At 47.4% G+C, this 21,040-nt stretch overlaps 1 protein-coding gene across 2 annotated transcripts; it reads left to right on the forward strand.

Annotated features, from left to right (window-relative positions):
* The first annotated feature begins 13,371 nt into the window (after window positions 1-13,371).
* Window positions 13,372-20,008, forward strand: EOMES (eomesodermin). 2 transcript variants are annotated; one of them, XM_014840929.3, is made up of 6 exons: window positions 13,372-14,665; window positions 15,697-15,851; window positions 16,521-16,642; window positions 17,091-17,249; window positions 17,335-17,396; window positions 18,155-20,008. In XM_014840929.3, the coding sequence occupies exons 1-6, from the start codon at window positions 13,791-13,793 to the stop codon at window positions 18,891-18,893; spliced, it is 2,112 nt and encodes a 703-aa protein (XP_014696415.1). In that variant the 5' UTR covers window positions 13,372-13,790; the 3' UTR covers window positions 18,894-20,008. The 2 variants fall into 2 exon arrangements, with proteins under 2 accessions (XP_014696415.1, XP_014696417.1); XM_014840931.3 differs by having other exon boundaries at window positions 13,662-14,665; window positions 18,212-20,008.
* The last annotated feature ends 1,032 nt before the right edge of the window (window positions 20,009-21,040 follow it).

Below are 21,040 nucleotides of genomic sequence, written 5' to 3' on the forward strand. Positions count from 1 at the left end.
TTGTTCAGTATTGAAGAATCACACTACTGGAAGGGAAAATGATCATGTCAAAGGAGATGATGTGGAAAAACAAAAGATAATCAATTGCAAAGCTACTCAAAGTCAGAAGAGAATTCAGAAAGTGGTTGATAACAAGATTTTTTTTTTTTAAAGATTGGCACCTGAGCTGACAACTGTTGTCAATCTTTCTTTTTTTCCCCTTTTTTCTGCTTTTTCTCCCCAAATCCCCCAGTACATAGTTGTATATTTTAGTTGTGGGTCCTTCTAGTTGTGGCATGTGGGATGCTGCCTCAACGTGGCCTGATGAGTGGTACCATGTCCGCTACAGGATCCGAACTGGCGAAACCCTGGGTCACTGAGGCGGAGCACACGAACTTAACCACTTGGCCACGGGGCTGGCCCCAAGAGTAGATTATTTTTTTAAATCAATAGCTTTACTATAACAAGATCCAGTTAGAAAATATAATAAAAGGTCCTCCTTTACAGCAGGAATAACAATATAATCAACAAAAATACATAAAGATGAATTTATCAAGAAAGATACAAGCCGACACAAAAAAAAACATATCGCTATACTGAGAGAAGACTTGAGTAAATGTTAGAAACATATATTAATTTTGGAAAGAAAGTCTGTATTGTAAAGATGTCGTTTTTTTCTAAATAAATTTTTAGATTTAATGCAACCCTGATTAAAATTCCAATTCTCAATTTTACCTAGAAGAATAAAACATGGGCATAGCCAAAAAATGCTTTAAAAAGAAAGTCGTGTATATTTTAGTCCTATGGGGAAAAAATTAAAAAGCTAAGATAAAATTTCATGTCACCTGTGCAGAAACAGTCAGGTGTTCACTGGCAGCTAATAGGGTCCAAAATTACACCCAAGGATATATGGAAATGTGATATATATTTTTAAAAGCATTTCAAATCAAGGCTAATCAGTAAATGGTGTTTGAGCAACTGGTTAGCTAATTGTTGGAACATAAAGATGAATTTCTACCCAGTCTTTCTCTCAAAATTAATTTAAAATGTATGATATGATATGAAAACACTGAAAGAAATTTTAAAGAAGGTAAAGTTCTTTTTACAGCTTCCCATAAAGCCCAACATGCATCAAGAAAGGATAAAATATCATCAACCAAGTCAAAAGACAAATGATAAAATACAACACCCGACAAAGTTCTGATACATATGCTATCTAATGAGCTCTACTAAATGTAAATGTGATGCACAAATTCACTAACCATTTTAAAAATGCAAAGTATTATTGAGTCATTTTCCCCTACCAGAATGACAAAGACAAGAAGAGTTAGTAATAGTTGCTGTTGTTGAGGGTGAGGAGAAATAGACATTCTTAAATATTTTTATTGGGAATGTAAGTTGGTACAAAAAAATATCTATTAATGTGTACCAAGATTTTATACAAATATATTTCAATCCAACAATACCAATTCTAAGGGTTTATTCTAAGAAAATTGTAGGACACGCGTGTAAAGATGTTTATGTAAGGACGTTTATTGTGGCATTGCTTATAACAGGAAAAAATGAATAATGTTTGTATATTTACATATTGTATATACTATATTTGTGTAACTGTGTCCAAGCATATCTGAAAAGAGACATAATTGTTAAAGTTAGAATGTTGATTGAAATTAGCTTAAACATTTAGCCAATTATTACCTCAGAAAGTAGGGCAGGCCCAACCATCAGCAGTGCACAGAAGTCAGCGGGATGCAGACTGTCTCTCATCTGCTGCTTGAACATTGGTGAACATTGGGTTCCCCAAAAGAGATTCCCCACACGGTCCCAAGATGGTGCCAGAGGCCATCAGGCTACTTGCTTCCTTTTTCTACATACGTAGGTCTGTGAAAGGAAAAGCCCCTCTCCTAATCACGGACTCCGAGTCATCCCCTGCAGTCTGGACCAGTGTCAATCTCCATGGAAACACCACATACTGATTGGCTTAGACTAAGCCTCTCCCCCTCGCCTGGGTCTGGGGTCACTTTTCCCTAAGTCACGTGGGGGAAGAATGGATGCCTGACGAAACTAGAAATTCTTTTCTGAAAAACAAGAGTGGGGTGAGATGGACAGTAGGTGGACACCCATTGGTGCTCTTACAACCACCGACTGCTAAGAGAGGTTGGATTACGAGTATTTATTACTTTTTTTTTAACAAAGATCTTATACCATCCAAGGGAAAAAATGTTTTCCTTGATTATAAGAATAGAGATATCAGTGGCAAATCTAGACTTGAGAATTTACTGATCTTAGGAACTCTACCTTTACATGCCAGAAATTTTCAACCTGGGCAATTTCTGGAAAGTCATAAACATGTAAGATGAAAGAAAGCAAGGGGTTCCCTCCAGCCTTCTGAGTATTCTCCAATCCCTGTCTGCTTTGCCAACACACTTATCTATGGGCGTTCAAAACTTTGCAGAGGCAACGTAAGCATCCATGAGCACTTAGTGCTTGAATACTAGTACACAGAATAATACATGTATGCTAATGCATAGCATCTATCTTCCTGTCTCCTTTTCGTCTTTTCTTCCCTTCAACTGGCTACCCCTTCCTTTAATACTCCCTAACATCGTTACAATTAAAGACTAAGAGTTTAAGGTGTCATGCTTAAATAGCCCAAATTTTAAAAAGTTACTAACCTTGGTTAAAAGTATATAGTCTGACCTCTATGAGCCAGCAATCCCACTCCTGTGTGTATAGGCCTGACAGAAAAGCAACGCAGATGTTCACCAAAGATGTTCAGGATACCAGCGCTAACCATAACCCAAACGTCTCCAGCAGTAGAATGAATAAGGTATATATTGACACAGTGGAATACTACAGAGCAAGGAGAACGCACAAATGCAATTACACACATCACAGTGAGCGAACATCCCACACAAGTTGAACGAAAAAAAAAAAACAGACACAAAGAACACACTGTAAGATTCTACTTACATAAAATTCAAAAATCTGGAAAGCTAAGCAATGGTGATAGAAGTCAGAAGGGTAGTCACCTCTCAGAAGCAGTGACTGGAAGGGAGCATGGGGGGCTGCTTTTGGGGTTCAAGCAATACTGGATTTCTTATCACAGATACTGGTTATACAAGTGTGTTCATTTAGGAAAATGAGCTGTAGATTTATGCATGCTTTTCTGTATGTATTGTACTTCAATTTTTTAAAAAAGTTTACTTAAAAAAATATGGCCTAAAGTATGGAGACATTATTTCTTCACGATGAGTTCTTTTTTTTCTTTTTGTGGTGAGGAAGATTGGCCCTGAGCTAACATCTGTTGCCAATCTTCCTCTTTTTGCTTGAGAAAGATTGTCACTGAGCTAACATTTGTGCCAATCTTCCTCTGTTTTGCACGTGGGATCCACCACAGCGTGGCTTGATGAGCTGTGTGTAGGTCCGTAGCCAGATCTGAACCTATGAACTCCCACCACCAAACAAGAGCGCAGGAACTTAACCACTAGGCCACCGGGCTGGCCCATTATGAGTTCTCTGAATGGATGACATGAATGCTTCTGGTTATATAATATTGTTTTACCACCTGACGTTTTTCTACCCCAAAACAGTTACAAAACTGAGGTCCAACTGAAATGGAGATCCCGCTCTCTCACTTAATCGAGCTCTCAAGTCCTTTCTCTCCACTCTCACCCTGTACCCTTCTGTTTAACTCCTCTGAGTCTCAGTTGATTCAACTGGACACATCTCAGCTTAGCATGAGGACTAAGCCCAGAGTGGGTTTAGAGCCTATGTCTGCAACTTGAAGTACCTTACTTTCAGTGCCTAGACTTTCTCATCTGTAAAATGTAGTTAAATTAATAGTAGTTCCTATCTCATAAAATAAAAATTTTAGGAACCAGCTTTTTTTTTTTTTCCTTAGTGGCAAACAAAATAATGGTGCATGTTAATGGATGGCATCTTAGATTTGATGAAACGTCCTCATGAAATACCTCATGAAGTTGCTGTTAGAAACTTTCCAGCATCGTTCTATTTAAAAAACATTTCCATGAATTATTTGATTTTTAAATGATGTTTAAAACCCAATCATTTTAAACTGGGTATTTTCCAGTGATCTTTAAAGCTTCCCTAGGAATTGGGCAATTGAAAGACTTCCCAGGGATGCCCAGCACTGTGACCAGATGCTCAGCTATCACTCGCTTCCTTCTGCTCTTCCTTTTGCCCTTTCTCCCTTCTCTACTACTAATCCCAGAGCACCAGCAAGCACAGGACCAGGGCACAGGGGGTTCCCTCAGAGCTTCACTCTATTCCTTTCTGAGTTCAAACGTCAATTCCTCAGACAGACCTCCATCAGCAGCCCAATCCACAAGCCCCGTGGTCCTCCAACTTTGCTGTATAATGGAATCAGCTAGAGATCTTTCAATAATACTGATGCCTCAGTCTCACGCTCAGAAATTCTGATTTAACTATTCAGGTGCATTGGGATTTTCAAGAACTCCTTAGGTGATTCTGCTAAGATCGGAACCACTACATTACGCTGTTTGATGATTTTCTGATATTCTCTTAATTGCTGACTTGTCTTTATCTCCCACCGGCTCCGGAAGACATGGAAGCTTATTCTTGTCAACATCATCCAGTCCTGTACCCCAGCACCTCTCGCCCTGCTATGAGCTGAGCCTCATAGTGTAACTTCTAAGGAGAAGCGTGGGGAGCTTCAGCTTCTTCAAGAGTTGCCATGGAGCCTGAAGGGAATTTAGGAAGTAATTCAGATCCAGTCACTCCATGGACCTTGGGCAACACGCAATCTCTGGCCCGCGTCTGCCCAGCTTCATCCCCGCCCTCAGCAGCCAAGCCAAGCGGGATGTTAATGGAGCTGACTGTCCCCTCCAGATCCTCCGCTTTGATCAGCATCAAGACTGTCTAGCAGATCGCGACCCCGCCCATGAACCCCAGGAGCCCCGGGCAGGGTCCAGAGCTTGTTTACCTGCTTCTGGGGTCTCAGAGTGCAAACAATGAGCGGGTTTCAAAGAAAAGAGAACTCCCACAGGGAGGCCAACGCGGGGTTCCGCGCACGCGGAGCAAGGGGGCGCTGCGCCTTCCGCGCAGCAAACCTCTCCTCCCACCTCGCGTTTCCGGAGGCGCAGAAGCCGGCGGCCGGCCTCGGAGAGGACCGCAGGTGGGTGGGTGTGGGCGCGCAGCTGCAAGGAAAGCCCCCAGAGCACCAATATAATTCATTTAAGCGTTTCCCGCCAATTGTGCCCCCGGGATGTGCTGAGCTAGTAAAAACTCCGATTTCTCCAGGAACTAACTTAAAGATGTATTTTAAGTGCGAAAAGCAAGGTATTGAACAGTGTGGATAAAAGCGTGCAAATGGATGGGGGACAGATAAGGAGAAATTCAGATGCATATACTTACTTGCTGGTGCAAACATATAACAAGCCCCGGAAATGCACACAAGAAATTAATCGTGGTTGCCATCAGGCCGAGGCGCCAGACGTTTGCAAGCTGGTGGCTTTTTGAGTTTTCTTATGCACGTATGTTTTTAAATATATATTGATTTTATGTTATATATTGTATGGTGTTGTATATAATACGTTCTACTGTTGTGAAAGATATATTTTATTATACATAACACCATACGATATATTACATAATGCGCGTATACATATGTCTCTAGTTGGTGAAGTCAAAGTCCAAATTAGCCACTACCTTCGAGGCTGATCCCACGAGAACCACTCCCCGCCCACCCCCATATCTTTTCACTTAAGACGACCAGGCGCTTGTGGGGAAAGGGACCAAGGGAAACTGAACTCGACTACCCGAGAGCAACCCGGAGTGCATTTGGAGTTTCAAGCCGGCGGCGGGGCAAAGACCGGGAATCCTTGCCGGGAGAGACCCTGCCTGCCTCGCGCGCAGACTCTTGAATTCCAGCCCCTCCCTAGAATTGGCGTTTTTCTGCCAAGGCCGCCTACCAGGGCGAGGGTCGAAGCGATTGTGCGTCCTGATGGGGGCATTTGCCGTGCGCTGGAGCCCTAACAGCCTCGCTTGGCTTCTCTGATGGCGAGGGCGCAGTCCGGAGCTGAGGGTTGAGGAGTTAGGGCGTCCGCAGAGCCTGGGAGAGCAAGGCAAGGAGAGACCCAAGAGGGACGGTCCCCGCCCGTGCGCAGTTCAAAGGCTTCGAGCGTCCGCCAGAGAAGCGAGAGGAGTCCCTGACGTGCCCCAAATCCCAGCCTTGGAGCTCGAGCGATGGGAATGGGAATGGGAGTGACCTGCAGCTAGGAATGGGAACAGAAAAGGAAAGTCGGCGGGCTGGAGGTCGAGAAGAGGCTGTTGCTTCGCCGCCGCTCGCTGTGCGGATCACCCCTCTGTAAAAGCTCGGCCGACAGACCCCAGTTTTCTATTAAAGTTTTCAGAGTTCCAGGCAAAGAGCACCGCCTCCCCAGCTCTAGGGTCCGCCTGGGCCTGCTGCTCACAAATTGTATGCCCTCAGGCAACTTTACCTCTCCCAGCCTTGGTTTTCTCATCTGTGAAATGGGAATGACAAAGAACCTGCCTCTGTGAGGCGGTAGTGAGGGTTTAAATGGGCTTGGCCCAGCCCTAGCTTGTCTAGAGTGGTCCAGCCCACTATGGTTATCCCAAGCAAAATGACCAACCCGAAGTCAGGATTGGGACTTAGGGTGGAGTTATGGGGCCCACTTTCCTCCAAAGAGACTCATTCTAAAGGTCCAGCAGCTGCCGATGGGCACGGAACACCATCCACTCGCTTCCTCCGAAGCCACACAGGGTCCCCATTCCAACGCCTACCTGAAGCCTTTTCCCTCAACGACCCGCCCTCCGCCTCAATCACACACACTTAACCCTTCCATTGGCGGCTCACACCGCCTGGATTCAGATTCCCGGGCTCCCATTTTCAGCTCTGTGGCTTTGGACAGGGGCCTTCACCCCTCCACGCATCACTTTACTCTTCCGTAACATGGGATGTTAAGAACATTTTAAGGTGCTGGTCTTAAAAGATCGTACACAGAAAGCAGAGAGTCTGGCCTATAGTCAGCTGTTGCCTCATATATCATTTTCCTCCTCTGGCTGTGGATTCGAGGGTGAACTATTCTTGAAAAATGATGCCCCAAATGGATGGAAAAATGATCCTCTCCTTAGAAACGCCTTTCCTGTGGACCCCACATCATCTGTGGGAGGAAGGGGTTCCACGGACCTTCCTGGACCCTACCGAGCGGGTAAGCAGCCCAGGCCGACCTGAGCTGGGGGCCCCCTCCAGCGTTCCCTCAACAGCCGTCCTCTCTGGCTGATCTTGCTCTGCCCTTGTCCTCTCAATTTGCAGATGCCGCCACCGAGGCCCTGAGGGCCCCTCAGCGAGTGGATCCAGATGGCATCCTTTTCGGGGCTCCCAGTTCAGGGTGCCTTCTCTCGGAGCAAGAGCCCTGCGGGGGGCTTCCGACTAGTCACTTAACTCCTTCGTCATTGGGCGTTTAACCAAATACATGGAGAACAAAACCTGAGCTAAATACCCTATTTTCTTTCTCGGTCAAGTAATCGGCCGGAACGGCAAAATCCCGGCGGGGGGTCGGAGGGCGGGGAGGCCTGGGAAAAACAGAATGCTAATGGCGGCCTGGAGGGGGCGGAAGGCGCGCCAGGGTTAGGGCGCCCGGGCCGCCGCCCTTTGAAGTGCACCTTTCCTGCAGCGCTCACCGGGAGGGCACTGGGCCCCCACCCCCCTTCTGAGGAAGCAGAAAAAGGCTAATGGAATAACTGGGGACTCTCCTCCCAGGTTCTGACTGAGTCACTCTTGCTTGCTACCTCTGGCTCACGCTGCCTTTGACTTGTTTGCTCCTGGCCTCCCCCATCAGACTGGAAATACCTGGGGGAGAAAGACTAAGGTTCATGCACCCTCTTTCAGCCCCAGTATCTAGTACGAAGGGCAAAAAGTGAGCTCAGTGTAGGTGTGATGGGGAGTAATAGGAGAGACTTGGACCTTCCCATGTGCCTGGCGCTGTTCTAATTGCTTTGCATTCTGTATGCTATTATTACAAGTGGGAATTGGAGACAGAAAAGTAAGGAGGCTGCCCAGACTCACAAAGCTAGTAAAAGGTAGAGCCACAAATACCTACAATTCTGCATACAAAGTCCTGCTTTTCTCTTGGGGGTCTGAAAAGAGAGAAGTTGAAGGAATGATCTCTTTGGTTTCCCTGTCCTGTTGATCTGCCTCTTTCCCCTTCATTCTCTCTGCCTTGATTATCTTATGGGCTTAACACTTTTTGCTGAGTAACTCCACAACCCAGACTTGCCCTCTCCCCATTTCTCACCTGGGACATGAGTGGGAGATTCCAGCTGCCCTTGTCATATTGAAGCCCTGGTCAACAGAATTGGATTCTGCCTACCTGTTGTGTAGATGTCCTGCCGCCCGTGTATCAGATAGGTGCCTTCTCTTGGAAGGTTAATTCCCATAGGCTGTGCCAACTCTGTTAGTGATGTGCAAGTGGTTTATGTTCAGGGTAATATTTCTCCTTGGCTGTATGGTGGTTGTTCCCATTACAGCTGTACTGCCATTCGGGCACTAATTGTCCTCTTTTCCTGTGGAAGAATGTCAACATTGACATACACATGAACAACCATGCAATAATGTAAGAAGTCTGGGTTAGGAAAGTCTAAAAAAAATTTGTTTTAATCATAAGAAGTCTAAAAAAGGATGAAAATGCCAGGTCCATTAATTTAGGAAGATCAGTGTTTTCCTTTTCTTTTAGAAAAAAAGGCATTTTTACTTAATCTTCATGATTAAGAAGCCTGAGAGCTGACACTGTCTTTGGGCTGTTGTATCTTTTCCAGTTTATGTACTTAGTAACCCTTTTCTTTCAACTAACAGCTGAGCACCTACTAAGCACCAGGCCTTTCAGGGTGCAAAAAGTAAGCAAGACAGGTGGAGCAGTGTATAACTCTTTCATATTTTAATGTAGCAATAATTAGCCAAACATTCTAAGAATTTATTTTTGAGATTATTTTACTTTATTTACTTTGCCTCATGTGGCTTTCTTTGTTATTTATGTGAATCTGTGTACTTCCATAAATATGACGATGATGATGATAAAACAGCAGTTAAATCCAAAATATCATTTAAAGTTTAAAAAAAACTTCCATAAAAGAGATTCTTGATTCAATATTTAAGAAAAGATCATTTATTTTTTATAATAAGCAACTTTTAGTAGCTTTTTAAACTTTCATTCCAGGATTCCCCACCTCCTCGAATTTTAACAGTCAACTACAATTATACTTAGCAATCTAAATATATGGATAGATAGCTAAGATAATGCCTTAAATTGGTCATTTTTGTTTGAAAAAATACAGTGGGTTTAATATAACCCTTTGCCTCACACCTTTGTGGACCTGGTGACGTTTTTTTTCAAAGCAAGTGATCAGTCTATTTCAGCATCATGGTGAAATACAAATTCTTATAAAAATGATACTGTGTTGGTGGAAGTATCTTGCTGCTGTCAGCAGAATCAGCACTACTTGTCCTTGCCAAAATGTTTTATCTTAAAGGACATTTTCTTAAAAAAAAAAAGAAATGTGAAACATGAACAACCTTCCAGTGGTGACAGCTCCCGCCCCCTTCAGAAAGCACAGCGGAGGTGGCAGATCTGGCCCTCGGAGAACAAAGGACCAAAGAGTGAACCCGAGAGGTGAAATAAAATGTAACATCAACAAAGAAAAGGCCATAGATAAATAGTAAAAGGACCAACTCACCACAAAAAACCTATTGACGTTTTCCCAGAGTCCAGACGAAGCGCTGGTGACCGGTTAATGTTGGAATGTTTTCCTAGGGTTAAAAGGAGAACCGGCAGCGAGTCTGCTCAGAATTTACAAAGTGTTTGAATAACACGGACGGTGTTTTGATAACACATTTTTAGTGGGGGAGAAAATAATAGAATTTATTGGGACATTTATATAGGCCCCCTTGGTTGTGTAGGGGAGCGGGGGGAGGTAAACCATATATCATTGCATTAATCTATAACTCACCCCTGTAATTTATTCATACAAGTGTGTATGTATTTGATGTGTAACAGTCCTTTACAGCCAAACCCTTCTCAGTTTTGCTTTTAAAAGATGAATGCACTGACAGTGGTTACCTTTAAGGGGGAGAAAGGGGTAAAGAGGTCACCTGGCCAGGTTGGGGATGACTTTGTGTTATGAGAATGAGATAGTCACATGAAGTCGGTATTATTGCTTGAGACAATAGAGCATGAGATCTTTAATAGGCTCACACACAGGCTTGGCCTTGGCTTCGCTGTTGCCCTCAAAGGCTCCTGCTTGCTCCATCTCAGGCTGAAAGGGGCAAGATTTGAGTTAATCCAGCTGGCATTTGGGTCTGGGGTTCCAAGGGGTCTCCACATTTCCTCCCCAATGTTGATGTTTTTGTTCAATGTATTCCAATACACTGTCAGTTGAGCCACATAAAACCAGGCACCTTTCAATAAATGTCTCATTTGGATTTCATGAAGCTTGGGGTGTAATTGAAATCAAACAGCAAACAGGCTGGGAGGCTCTGTTACTTGCCCACCCAATCTAAGGAGACTGCTGCCTGACATGCCCACTGAAGCCACTACGTTAGCTTTCTTTTCTGTTTCGCTTTCTGGAAAAGAGTGCTTGGATTTTAAAGTGTGGTGGGAGCATGTGAAAATAATTTTTGTCTCTTTCCCTGGTTATAAGTAAAATTGAAGCAGCTGAAGGAAAGCCCATTCCAAGTAGGAAATCACAGATTTGCTCATCTTTAACTCTCCAGGAACTTAGGATAGTATATTCCATATGTAATAATAATAATGTCATTAGTTAGTTAATACAGAAGAACCATTAAGTGAGATTTCTTTATCTCCATGCAGTCAGAAAAAAATCATCCTTAGTTTAAACAGTGCTCTTCATTATGTTAAAAAGGAACTTGTAATATATATATTTATGAGTGTAATATATATTTATGAGTAATATAAAATAAAAATATAAAAAATATATTTATAACATATAAATATATAGTTTCCATGTTCCAAAAATCCTGGGTCCAGAGCAGGTTATAGAGCCTGGATTTTGATTCTCTTTGAATTTCCCTTTGTTTCTCCATCTGTAAAATGTGTTAAAGATTGATTGAAATAAAAGATATATTGGGGAGGTGGGAAGGTATAAACTGCAATTTCCTGCCCCAAGAGTCAACACTAATCCTGGTTACACACACGGTGTATACCATATACCTAATAATTAAGTAGCTCTCGGAATGAACCCACGCGCTTTCAAGAGCTTGCTCGGGGGCTGGAATAAAATCAACCCTTTCTGATGTGGCGCGGGGGACAGCTGGCCCGCGTTATTCGCGCCAGAGTGGGTCGGAACGATGCCTGTTGCCTGCGATGGCACTCTGCCACGCGCAGCGCTTCCCTGGCCGCCTCGAAAGCGATTTGAAGGGACACCGAGGCCCACTTTCTCGCTGCGATAAAGTGCGAAATTATCTATCCCCGGCCACCCTATCTCCAAATAATGTGGGATTCGATCTCATCCCTGCTTTTTCCTCAAACAGCCTGTAGCTCAGGTCAAGACTAAACTGGAGGAGCCCAGGAGTCGTAACCAGAATCCCATAGCCTTCGGCCAAGTACCCAAGCCGCCCAAGCCACGCGACCCCTTCCTTTCCTTGCCCTCCCGTCCCCCTCACGGAATCTCCACTTTGAAAATCATGAAGTCAAAGTACTTAAAAATTTCAATTCGTCAAGACTTCCGGGGTCAAAATAAAACAAAAGCCGGTGAGATGGGAAGTGGACAGTGGGGTGATCAGAGAGCAGTGCCAAACCCGAACTAAATTGGTGGGACGGAATGCAAGGAGTGCTGGGTTGAGCACACTCTGGGCCACCTTTCCAGGGATCTGGCCCCAGGCTGCTCTGCCCAGGACCCACGAGGCCCTCGCCCCGGCCCACTCGCTTAATTTGCTCCCTTTCTCCTGGCTGTGCCTTGACCCTGAAAACCTTCGCGCGCCCTGGGTTTTCACCACCGCAAAAAAACTGGTGAACGCCCTGGAGCGTCCGAGTGCGTTAAAGACCGCCTCGCTCTCTAACCCGGACATGCAGGTGTTGGTGCTGCTGTGGTTTGAACCTGGGTAGGAAAGCTTCGAGCCGTCTGCCCTGGCGTGTGAGCGCTCAACAAATCCTGCGGCCGCCTCATCTGCTGTGGGCGAAGAGTTTCCCGTGTGATCGCGTTCGGTTGGGAAAGCAGAGTCCCGACATCTCAGCCGGAAAATGAGCTCCCGGAGCGATTACAAACCGCGTCTGTAATTGCTTATTAACAGCCAATATTCAGGCTTCTCCTTATCCGCAACGAAACATGCCCCCCCCCCCGTAATAATAAAACAATAAAATATGACGGCGCCACTCTTGACTCTACTGTCTGCGGAAACGCAGGGGAGAAACAAGCAGCTGGGGCAAAAAGGCTTAATTCAATATCACACTGATTATTTCACTAATTATTCTACCTTCTGTGTTGCGCGGCAGAGGAGAGGCGCAGGGAATCTTAACCGCGCGGCTGCTGGGGAACCTTTGTTTCTCGATGTCAGGCCCAACTGAAGATGGGGGGGGGGGTGGGGTCCAGGACTCAGGGAAACTGAGCTGCATGGATTTTAAACTGTGGGGAGTAAAAGTGATTGCCTCCTGAAAGAAGGCGTGTTGGCGTGAGGATGAGGGTGTTCCCAGTATCCCACCCCACCAGGGCTCCTGATTCATAAGCTGAGGGCTTCGGTCCTCAAGGATGGCAGTGTGCTCTCGCCTTCCCCAGAATCCCAAAAGCTCAGCTCGAGGTTCCTCTCCACAAACCCTTCCTATTGAGTAAAAGGATGAGACGGGACACAAAGTGTTTCCTGTGTGTTGAAGGCCAGGGAGTCCTCTCCCATCGGGAGGAAAATGTACCTGAAGTTACAGCCCCTGATGAGGAAAGAGACTTCGCTTGGACCCCTCTCCAACTCTCCCCAGATTCCTACCCTCAGGGACCGGTGCCTCCCTGTAAGGCATCACCTTGGAGAGCCTTTCTCCCTCTGACCTCTAAGCCTGCTCCCGCCTCTGCATCCTCCACTCGGAGCACTGAGATGACTTCTGTGCCAAGAGTGGACCCCGCTACGGAGACCCCAAACCCTGTTCCCCTAAACCCCAGAGAAATACGGAGACCCGGACTGATTCTCACAGCAGGACAGAGTCTCCAAAAAAAAAAAAAAAAAATCAGGCTAAAGGAAAAGAAAGTCGCGGGCGACTTGATCCAATTAGTAAATGCCTAATTGAATTAGTGTCACCTTCATCAGCCAATAGGAGGGTTCTGGGGCTGTGGGGCCGCCAAGCCCCTCCCTGGCCGCACATATATAAAGCAGCCAATGACAGCCTGCAAATTTCCAAGTGGTCAACTTGACCGATAGTTTGGCAGCCGAGAAGTGCAGAAAGGCTAGCTAGCGCTGGTGGGTGGGTGGGGACAGAGATCTAAGTCCTCTTTTTCCTGGGTGTAAGTGTGGGAGGAGGGTAGGGGTCCAGAGAGGCAAGAAGGACCGGGAAGGAAAAGGAGAGTGCTTCTCTGTCAATTTCCACCTCCTGCCTTCAAACTCAGTGCGCTTTCCTTTCGGAAAGGACCCTGGGATCAGGGCGCGCGAGTGCGCGCCTTAACGGCCCTCGTGCCGCCAGGTGGGTAGCCCCGGCAAGGGAGGAAAGGGAAGTTACCTTCCCCTCGGAAGAGGGCGCTGGCTCCCCCATCCTGCCTTTATAATAAGACCGCGGGAGGAGAGGAAGCAGCCAGCTGCCGTCTGCGCTTTGCAAAGCATGCAGTTAGGGGAGCAGCTCTTAGTGAGCTCAGTGAACCTGCCCGGCGCGCACTTCTATCCGCTGGAGAGCGCGCGAGGCGGCGGCGGCGGGAGCGCCGGCCACCACCCCGCCGCGGCCCCCTCGCCTCAGAGGCTGGACTTAGACAAAGCGCCCAAGAAGTTCTCCGGCAGCCTCTCGTGCGAGGCAGGGAGTGGGGAACCCGCAACTGCCAGCGCGGGGGCCCCCGCTGCCATGCTCAGTGACGCCGACGCCGGGGACGCCTTTGCCAGCGCTGCGGCAGTGGCCAAGCCAGGGCCCCCGGACGGCCGCAAGGGCTCCCCCTGCGGGGAGGAAGAGCTGCCCTCAGCTGCTGCCGCCGCTGCGGCTGCCGCCGCTGCCGCCACCGCGCGCTACTCCATGGACAGCCTGAGCTCGGAGCGCTACTACCTCCAGTCCCCCGGGCCGCAGGGCTCCGAACTGGCCGCGCCCTGCTCGCTCTTCCCATACCAGGCGGCGGCCGGGGCTCCCCACGGATCTGTGTACCCGGCTCCCAACGGGGCGCGCTACCCCTACGGCTCCATGCTGCCCCCCGGCGGCTTCCCCGCGGCTGTGTGCCCACCTGGGAGAGCGCAGTTCGGCCCGGGAGCCGGCGCGAGTAGTGGCCCGGGCGGCAGCGGCGGCGGGGGAGGCGGCCCGGGCGCCTATCAGTACAGCCAGGGGGCTCCGCTCTACGGGCCGTACCCTGGAGCGGCAGCTGCGGGTTCTTGCGGAGGATTGGGGGGCTTGGGGGTTCCTGGTTCCGGCTTCCGTGCCCACGTCTATCTGTGCAACCGGCCTCTGTGGCTCAAATTCCACCGCCACCAAACCGAGATGATCATTACGAAACAGGGAAGGTGAGCGCAGCGCGGAGGGGCCCCGGGGCGCGGGGGTAAAGAATGAATGTGTGATCCTGGGGACAGTCGGGGGTGAGGGAGCTGTGCCCACTCGCTCTGCACTTTGCTTGGAGAGGGTTTTTCCGCGTGCGGTAAGTTAGGACGCCGCGTCTCCAGTTCGGTGTTTCTCCCTGTCCGCGCACCGGCGGTTTGTGCGGGGTGCAAAAGTTACGGTTGCTCCCTCCCTCCCCGCCTCTCCCCTCCGGTCACTCTCATCTGGATTGACCAGAAAGAGGCGGAAATGGAAATTGAGGCTTGCCCACAAAGCTGGATTTACTAGATCCGCCGGCTCGGCAGTACCCTGGCCCCTGCATGCCGGCAAGGAGCCGCATATGGGGGAAAGGCTCAAGAGTTGGCCCCCTGAGCGCAGTAGATGGGCTCCTGCAGTTTTAGGCGCCAGGATCTCCGTGGGGCGCCTCCGGGAGATGGGCTTGAGGACCAGAGCGCTGGCATCCGAGGGTTGGTCCCGGTGGTTGGTTAGGCAGGCCCTGGAGCCAAGTTTGCCTGGCTGGTGTGTGAGATACGAGAAAGTTCTGATACACATCCAATTGCTAACAGTGGGTTCTGGGAGAGAGGCGCTCAAAGGGGACTTTTAGCGTTACCAGCAGAATTTTTTAAATTTTTGACAAGAACGACGTAATGTACTTGTACGTATAAAAATTAGTCATTTTTAACATCCCAGAAGAAAAATTAATGAACATCCGAAAAGGTCGAGAAGTTGAGTGGGGAGAGGGTGCAGAAGCATGTGAGTTTGGGAAATATTGACTTTGAGGCAAATTATTTCGAAAAAGAGAAGACCCAAGAGTTGTCAATTCAAAAACATTTTACGTAGGAAGGGCCGCTTTGTTTGCTGGTATTCTGTTCATTCTGTACATTTCTAAATGTCGTCGAACTCCGACCCTACCCCGGGGTCTGCAATCCTGGCCGAGTACAGGCCTGCTCGCAGGCATCCGGATGTAAATCGCCTTTTCTGGTTCTATTCTCTTGCACAGGCGAATGTTTCCTTTCTTGAGCTTCAACATAAACGGACTCAATCCCACTGCCCACTACAACGTGTTCGTAGAGGTGGTGCTGGCGGACCCCAACCACTGGCGCTTCCAGGGGGGCAAGTGGGTGACCTGCGGCAAAGCCGACAATAACATGCAGGGTGAGGAGAGAGGAGGCCCGGGCGGGGAGGAGCGGGAGCCGAATCCTTGACTCAGACAACTCTTGTTGAAATCTTGCATTTCTCCTCCCCACCCCCCATCTGGGGTCTAGAGGTGTTAGTTTGAGTTTCCTTGTGTTGATTGAGGGAGAGAATTACAAAGTCAGATTTCTTGCCTCCAATATATAGAACTTTAACCGTGACCCTATTCCACCCTCGAATCTCTCCGCTTGAGAAACAAATTGTTATAAACTCTCCAGGTGGCACGGGCTCCTGGCATTCTAATCTTCACTTGAGAAAACCCTCCTCAAGGTTGAGTCCATCTATAAAAATCCAACCACTTTCCACCAGATGTTGCCCTTCCAGCTTTAGAAGGCCCCAAATTGGCCTTCAAAAGGCATCTCCTGTTGGCTCCATTTTTATATTTTGAGGTGGTATTAAGATGAGTGCCTTATCCAAGGACGGCTGGAAGCACAGGGGGCCTGGGAGGGATGTCAATGGAGTCTGGTTGGTCCCCACTGGCCTTCTTGAGCAGCTAGTGATGGGGAGACTTGTGCTGTCTAAGTCTAGTTCTTAAATCCTGCCCGTTAGGTAACAGACATCCTTCCCCTCCCTCCATTTGTAAACAGCCCTATATGCTTGGGTTTTGTGTTTTGTTTCATTTTCTCTTAGGTAACAAAATGTATGTTCACCCAGAGTCTCCTAATACTGGTTCCCACTGGATGAGACAGGAGATTTCCTTTGGGAAATTAAAACTCACCAATAACAAAGGCGCAAATAACAACAACTCGCAGGTAGAGTGACACAGGAGGAGGTGTCTTCTGGCTATAGATCTCTTTTATAAAGAGTTTCCATACTCTTCACCATATTTATAATATTCGCACTTGTTACCTGCTTGCTCGCCTATTTCTAACCTTTTTTCCTTTTGACCTTTCTCATTTTCACTTTCTTACTGGATTTCAGTAATAGTGAGTTGACTCTTAGGAACAGAAATACTGAAATCTTTTGGGGGCTTAGGAAACCAAGAGGAAAGAGCATCTGTCAAACACGCATACTCAGCTGTGTTTTACGCTTCAAAAATGGCAATGATAAGATCTTAAAAATGGCAAGAGAAAAAGATAGCTGTTGGTGGGGAGCAAGCAGGCGTCCCGTTCCAAAATAGATAATTTGTCAAAATCTAGTTTTGTGAAGCCTCTAAGAGACTTTTTAGATTTGGCAACTCTTCTTCTGTACCATTTCCAGATGATAGTCTTACAGTCTTTACACAAGTACCAACCACGACTGCACATTGTGGAAGTTACAGAGGATGGCGTGGAGGACTTGAATGAGCCCTCAAAGACTCAAACCTTCACCTTCTCAGAAACGCAGTTCATTGCAGTGACGGCCTACCAAAACACCGATGTGAGTGTCCCAAACACCCCAAGGACCGCTAAAGCTAGGTCCAGTGAGATAAAGCACTCAATGACTATTTTTCTCCCTTCTCTAGATAACTCAGCTAAAGATTGATCATAACCCCTTTGCAAAAGGCTTCAGGGACAACTATGATTCGTAAGTGCAGCTTTTGTTCCTACTTACACGATCATCTTTGGACAGGACATACATCATCACTTTTCTGAGAACAAATTCTAGGAAGAGCTTTCATGTTTGGGATTTTTACCTATTTTTGCATATTTTTTGCCTTGACTAATCTTACTTTAGAATTTGCACAGGAGGCTTTTGTTAATTTCTAAAGAAATGTTAAGGGCTTAAAAATGAGCTTTTTTTTTAACGTTTGAGTGGAGATTTGAAATTTTCATAATCTGCATTTATATACCTTCCTTTTCATTTGATCCAATTTTTTTATCCTCTCAGGAGCAGGTCTTAGTACTCTCCCTTCTTTTTTTTTACATAAGAAAAACCTGAAACTAGGAACATGTAATTTTCACAACATCAAACAGCAAGGCCCTGCAAATGCCTTTTAAAGCTGGGACTTCTAACACCCACAACCAGCATTCCTTCCACCACACTGACAAAGGAGAGTTGCCCTGAGTTCTTCAAATTCTAGGACTTGCAAAGGTGGATTTTCTATAGTTTAAATACTCACTGTCTGGGAGGAAGTTTTTTCTTATGTGGTGGGAAATTTTTCCCAACGAGCCAAAAGTCCAGCTAAATGGGCCAGTGCATCTCCTACCTCTGTCCCTCCGCTCCAACAGACCAGTGCTCCCAGTACAGAGCCCAGTATGGGAGCCTTTTTGATTTCTGCGAGGTGGTTTGTTTGGGGAGAACATTTGGGTTTTTTTTTTTAAGTGTTTCTCTTTATATTGTAGCATGTACACCGCTTCAGAAAATGACAGGTTAACTCCATCTCCCACGGATTCTCCTAGATCCCATCAGATTGTCCCTGGAGGTCGGTACGGCGTTCAGTCCTTCTTCCCGGAGCCCTTTGTCAACACTTTACCTCAAGCCCGATATTATAATGGTGAGAGAACCGTGCCACAGACCAACGGCCTCCTTTCACCCCAACAGAGCGAAGAGGTGGCCAACCCTCCCCAGCGGTGGCTTGTCACGCCTGTCCAGCAACCTGGGACCAACAAACTAGACATCGGTTCCTATGAGTCTGAATATACTTCCAGCACCTTGCTCCCATATGGCATTAAGTCCTTGCCCCTGCAGACATCCCATGCCCTGGGCTATTATCCTGACCCAACCTTTCCTGCAATGGCCGGGTGGGGAGGTCGAGGTTCTTATCAGAGGAAGATGGCAGCTGGACTCCCATGGACCTCCAGAACAAGCCCCCCTGTGTTCTCTGAAGATCAACTCTCCAAAGAGAAAGTCAAAGAAGAAATCAGCTCCTCCTGGATAGAGACACCCCCTTCCATCAAGTCTCTCGATTCCAATGATTCGGGGGTGTACACCAGTGCTTGTAAGCGAAGGCGACTGTCCCCTAACACCTCTAGTAATGAGAACTCCCCCTCTATAAAGTGTGAGGACATTAACGCTGAAGAGTACAGTAAAGACACCTCAAAAGGCATGGGCGGCTATTATGCTTTTTACACAACTCCCTAAAGAGTTATTTTAAGCTCGTAAAAATGAGCTAGTTTTTGGCAGATGGACTTGGTAGTGTTTTTTTGTTGTCTTCTTTGCCTAGGTTGCCAAAAAAGACGTTTGCCTTCCACCTTGATGCGTCCCGTTTTGTGCAATTCTCTAAAAGAAGGTGCCAAAGCTTTTTGATTGCTGCAGGTAACTGAAACAAGCCTAGCATTTTTTTTTTCTTTTTAAAATAAAGTTAATGGAGAACTTTAAAATGTTTTAAAATTTGAAGGTTATGCAAGGCTCTGGATTTATTTATTGGAGACACTAAACATTCAGAGAATCGGGCCATGAAAACCGTGTGCTGAGCCCTATCAAAGGAGTAGAAAGCTTTGGTTCTAATTTCTATTTGTAAATCTGTAAGCAAATAGAAGCCCAGAGTGGTAGGGTGTTTTCCTTCTGGAAGAGAAGGGCTAGGTCTTAAGCTTCAACAGGGGACTTTTTGCTGTTACCTTCTGCTAGGGACAAAAGATATTAGACCTGGGAGGCAAGAAAAACTTTTGTGAAGGTGCTGGTTTTGCCTGACTTTGATTCCTCCTAGGCTTTTGCAACAAGCCATGTTTGCCCTGGTTCGGGATTGCCTCACTTGCTAGGCCTCTGCTGCGTGCCTGGGCGCCTCTTAGGACTCAGGAGAGGGCAAGGGAGGGAGTCGCCAAAAAAAAGAATTTTAAAGTGTACAGTTGGGTGTGTTTAGATACACTGTAGCATAATGTGGAATATATTGTACAAATAGTCTACGTAGGTGTCTGAGATTATGTAAAACTGGTGCTTTGGCTTTGTAAAGAATTTGCAAATCACCTGACAACAGCTGCAGAGGCATGGGGACAGTTTCTCTCACCATCCCCGTGATATTTGGGAATGTTCTGTTTACTTCTTAGATAGTTAAGAATGTATTCAGCTACTCTGTACTAACTTGAAACGTGTTTAAGGAAAACTCCTATTTCATCCTCTTCCTTCCCCACCCCACTACCCAACTTGGTAATGTGAAGAAACTAAAAACCTGATGCCACAGCTCCTATAGGCTTTTTAGAGATCTTGGATTTTTATGTACAGTCTTAGTCATTTTTAATAAATGTGGTTCATTAAGGGAACAGGCATAGCTCTGTCTTCTGTCCTGTGGGTTTTAATCTTTGTTTTAAAGATCTTATTTTGCGTCCTCTTCCACCCTTCTCCAGCATGAACACTGTCCCGACAATCCCCCCAGCACCATGGAAGCCTATAGAATCTCTAAGTGGACACTGTAATCATGAGGGGGGTGGAGATGCTTTTGTTTATCTTCTTTTTTCCTTGCCGTTGAATGGGGTTATTTCCTCACCCCACCGGGAAGTCTGGACAATGGGTATTGGGGGTGGGGGAGGGGGATTGCCGAGATGCAAGATTGCCCACGCCAGTGTTAATCCAAGCCCCCAGCCCTTGGCCTCCGGGCCCTGCCACGTTCTCTGGGCTTTTTCCTAGGCTTGACTGGGGCCTCCCATCCCTGGACCCATGTGGGCTCCCCGGGAACCCCCGAGGCCCTTTGAGCACCCACGAGTTCCGGGTCCCTGGGGCGCGGCGGGGAGCGAGCCGCTCACAGCTCGGCTTCTGCTCCCACATGCGGCTTTCTTCTCCGCGGAGCCCTCGGGAGCGCCCGTCCGCCGCGGGCTGCCCGCCTCCGTAACTGCCGGCCCGGGCACTTTGCGGGCAGCCATCTCGGCCCGGGTCCCTGGGCTGTGGTGCGGGCTGGGCGCGACCGCGACACCTACAAACGAGGATTCCAGTCATCCTGCGCAACGCCACTCTGCAAACAGCGGCCGGCGAGGGGTGCGCTGTGCGTTTAGCTCTGCTTATTTGGCTCTCATTCCCCAGGAGGGCGAAGGCCACCCCATCCCCTGGCTGAGCCCTGGGCCCGCCCAAGAGTTAAACCAAGGAGTGGGGCGGGGGGCCTTTTGTCCCCCTGCCAGACGTCCCGCCAGGCTTATCAGCAGACGGGTTCTGGCCTAGCTTGCAAAACTTTGCAGCCCCCTCCTGACCCTCCCGGGGTAAAGGTCTGGTTGGGAGGGTCATTCTGCTAACTGCGTGGCGCGGAAATGCAGCTGCTAAGAGGATTAGCTGCTGGGAGGCGAGCAATCAGCCGGGACCTCCTC

The sequence above is a fragment of the Equus asinus genome, chromosome 21 (assembly GCF_041296235.1).
Source record: "Equus asinus isolate D_3611 breed Donkey chromosome 21, EquAss-T2T_v2, whole genome shotgun sequence".
NCBI classification, from domain to species: Eukaryota; Metazoa; Chordata; class Mammalia; order Perissodactyla; family Equidae; genus Equus; species Equus asinus.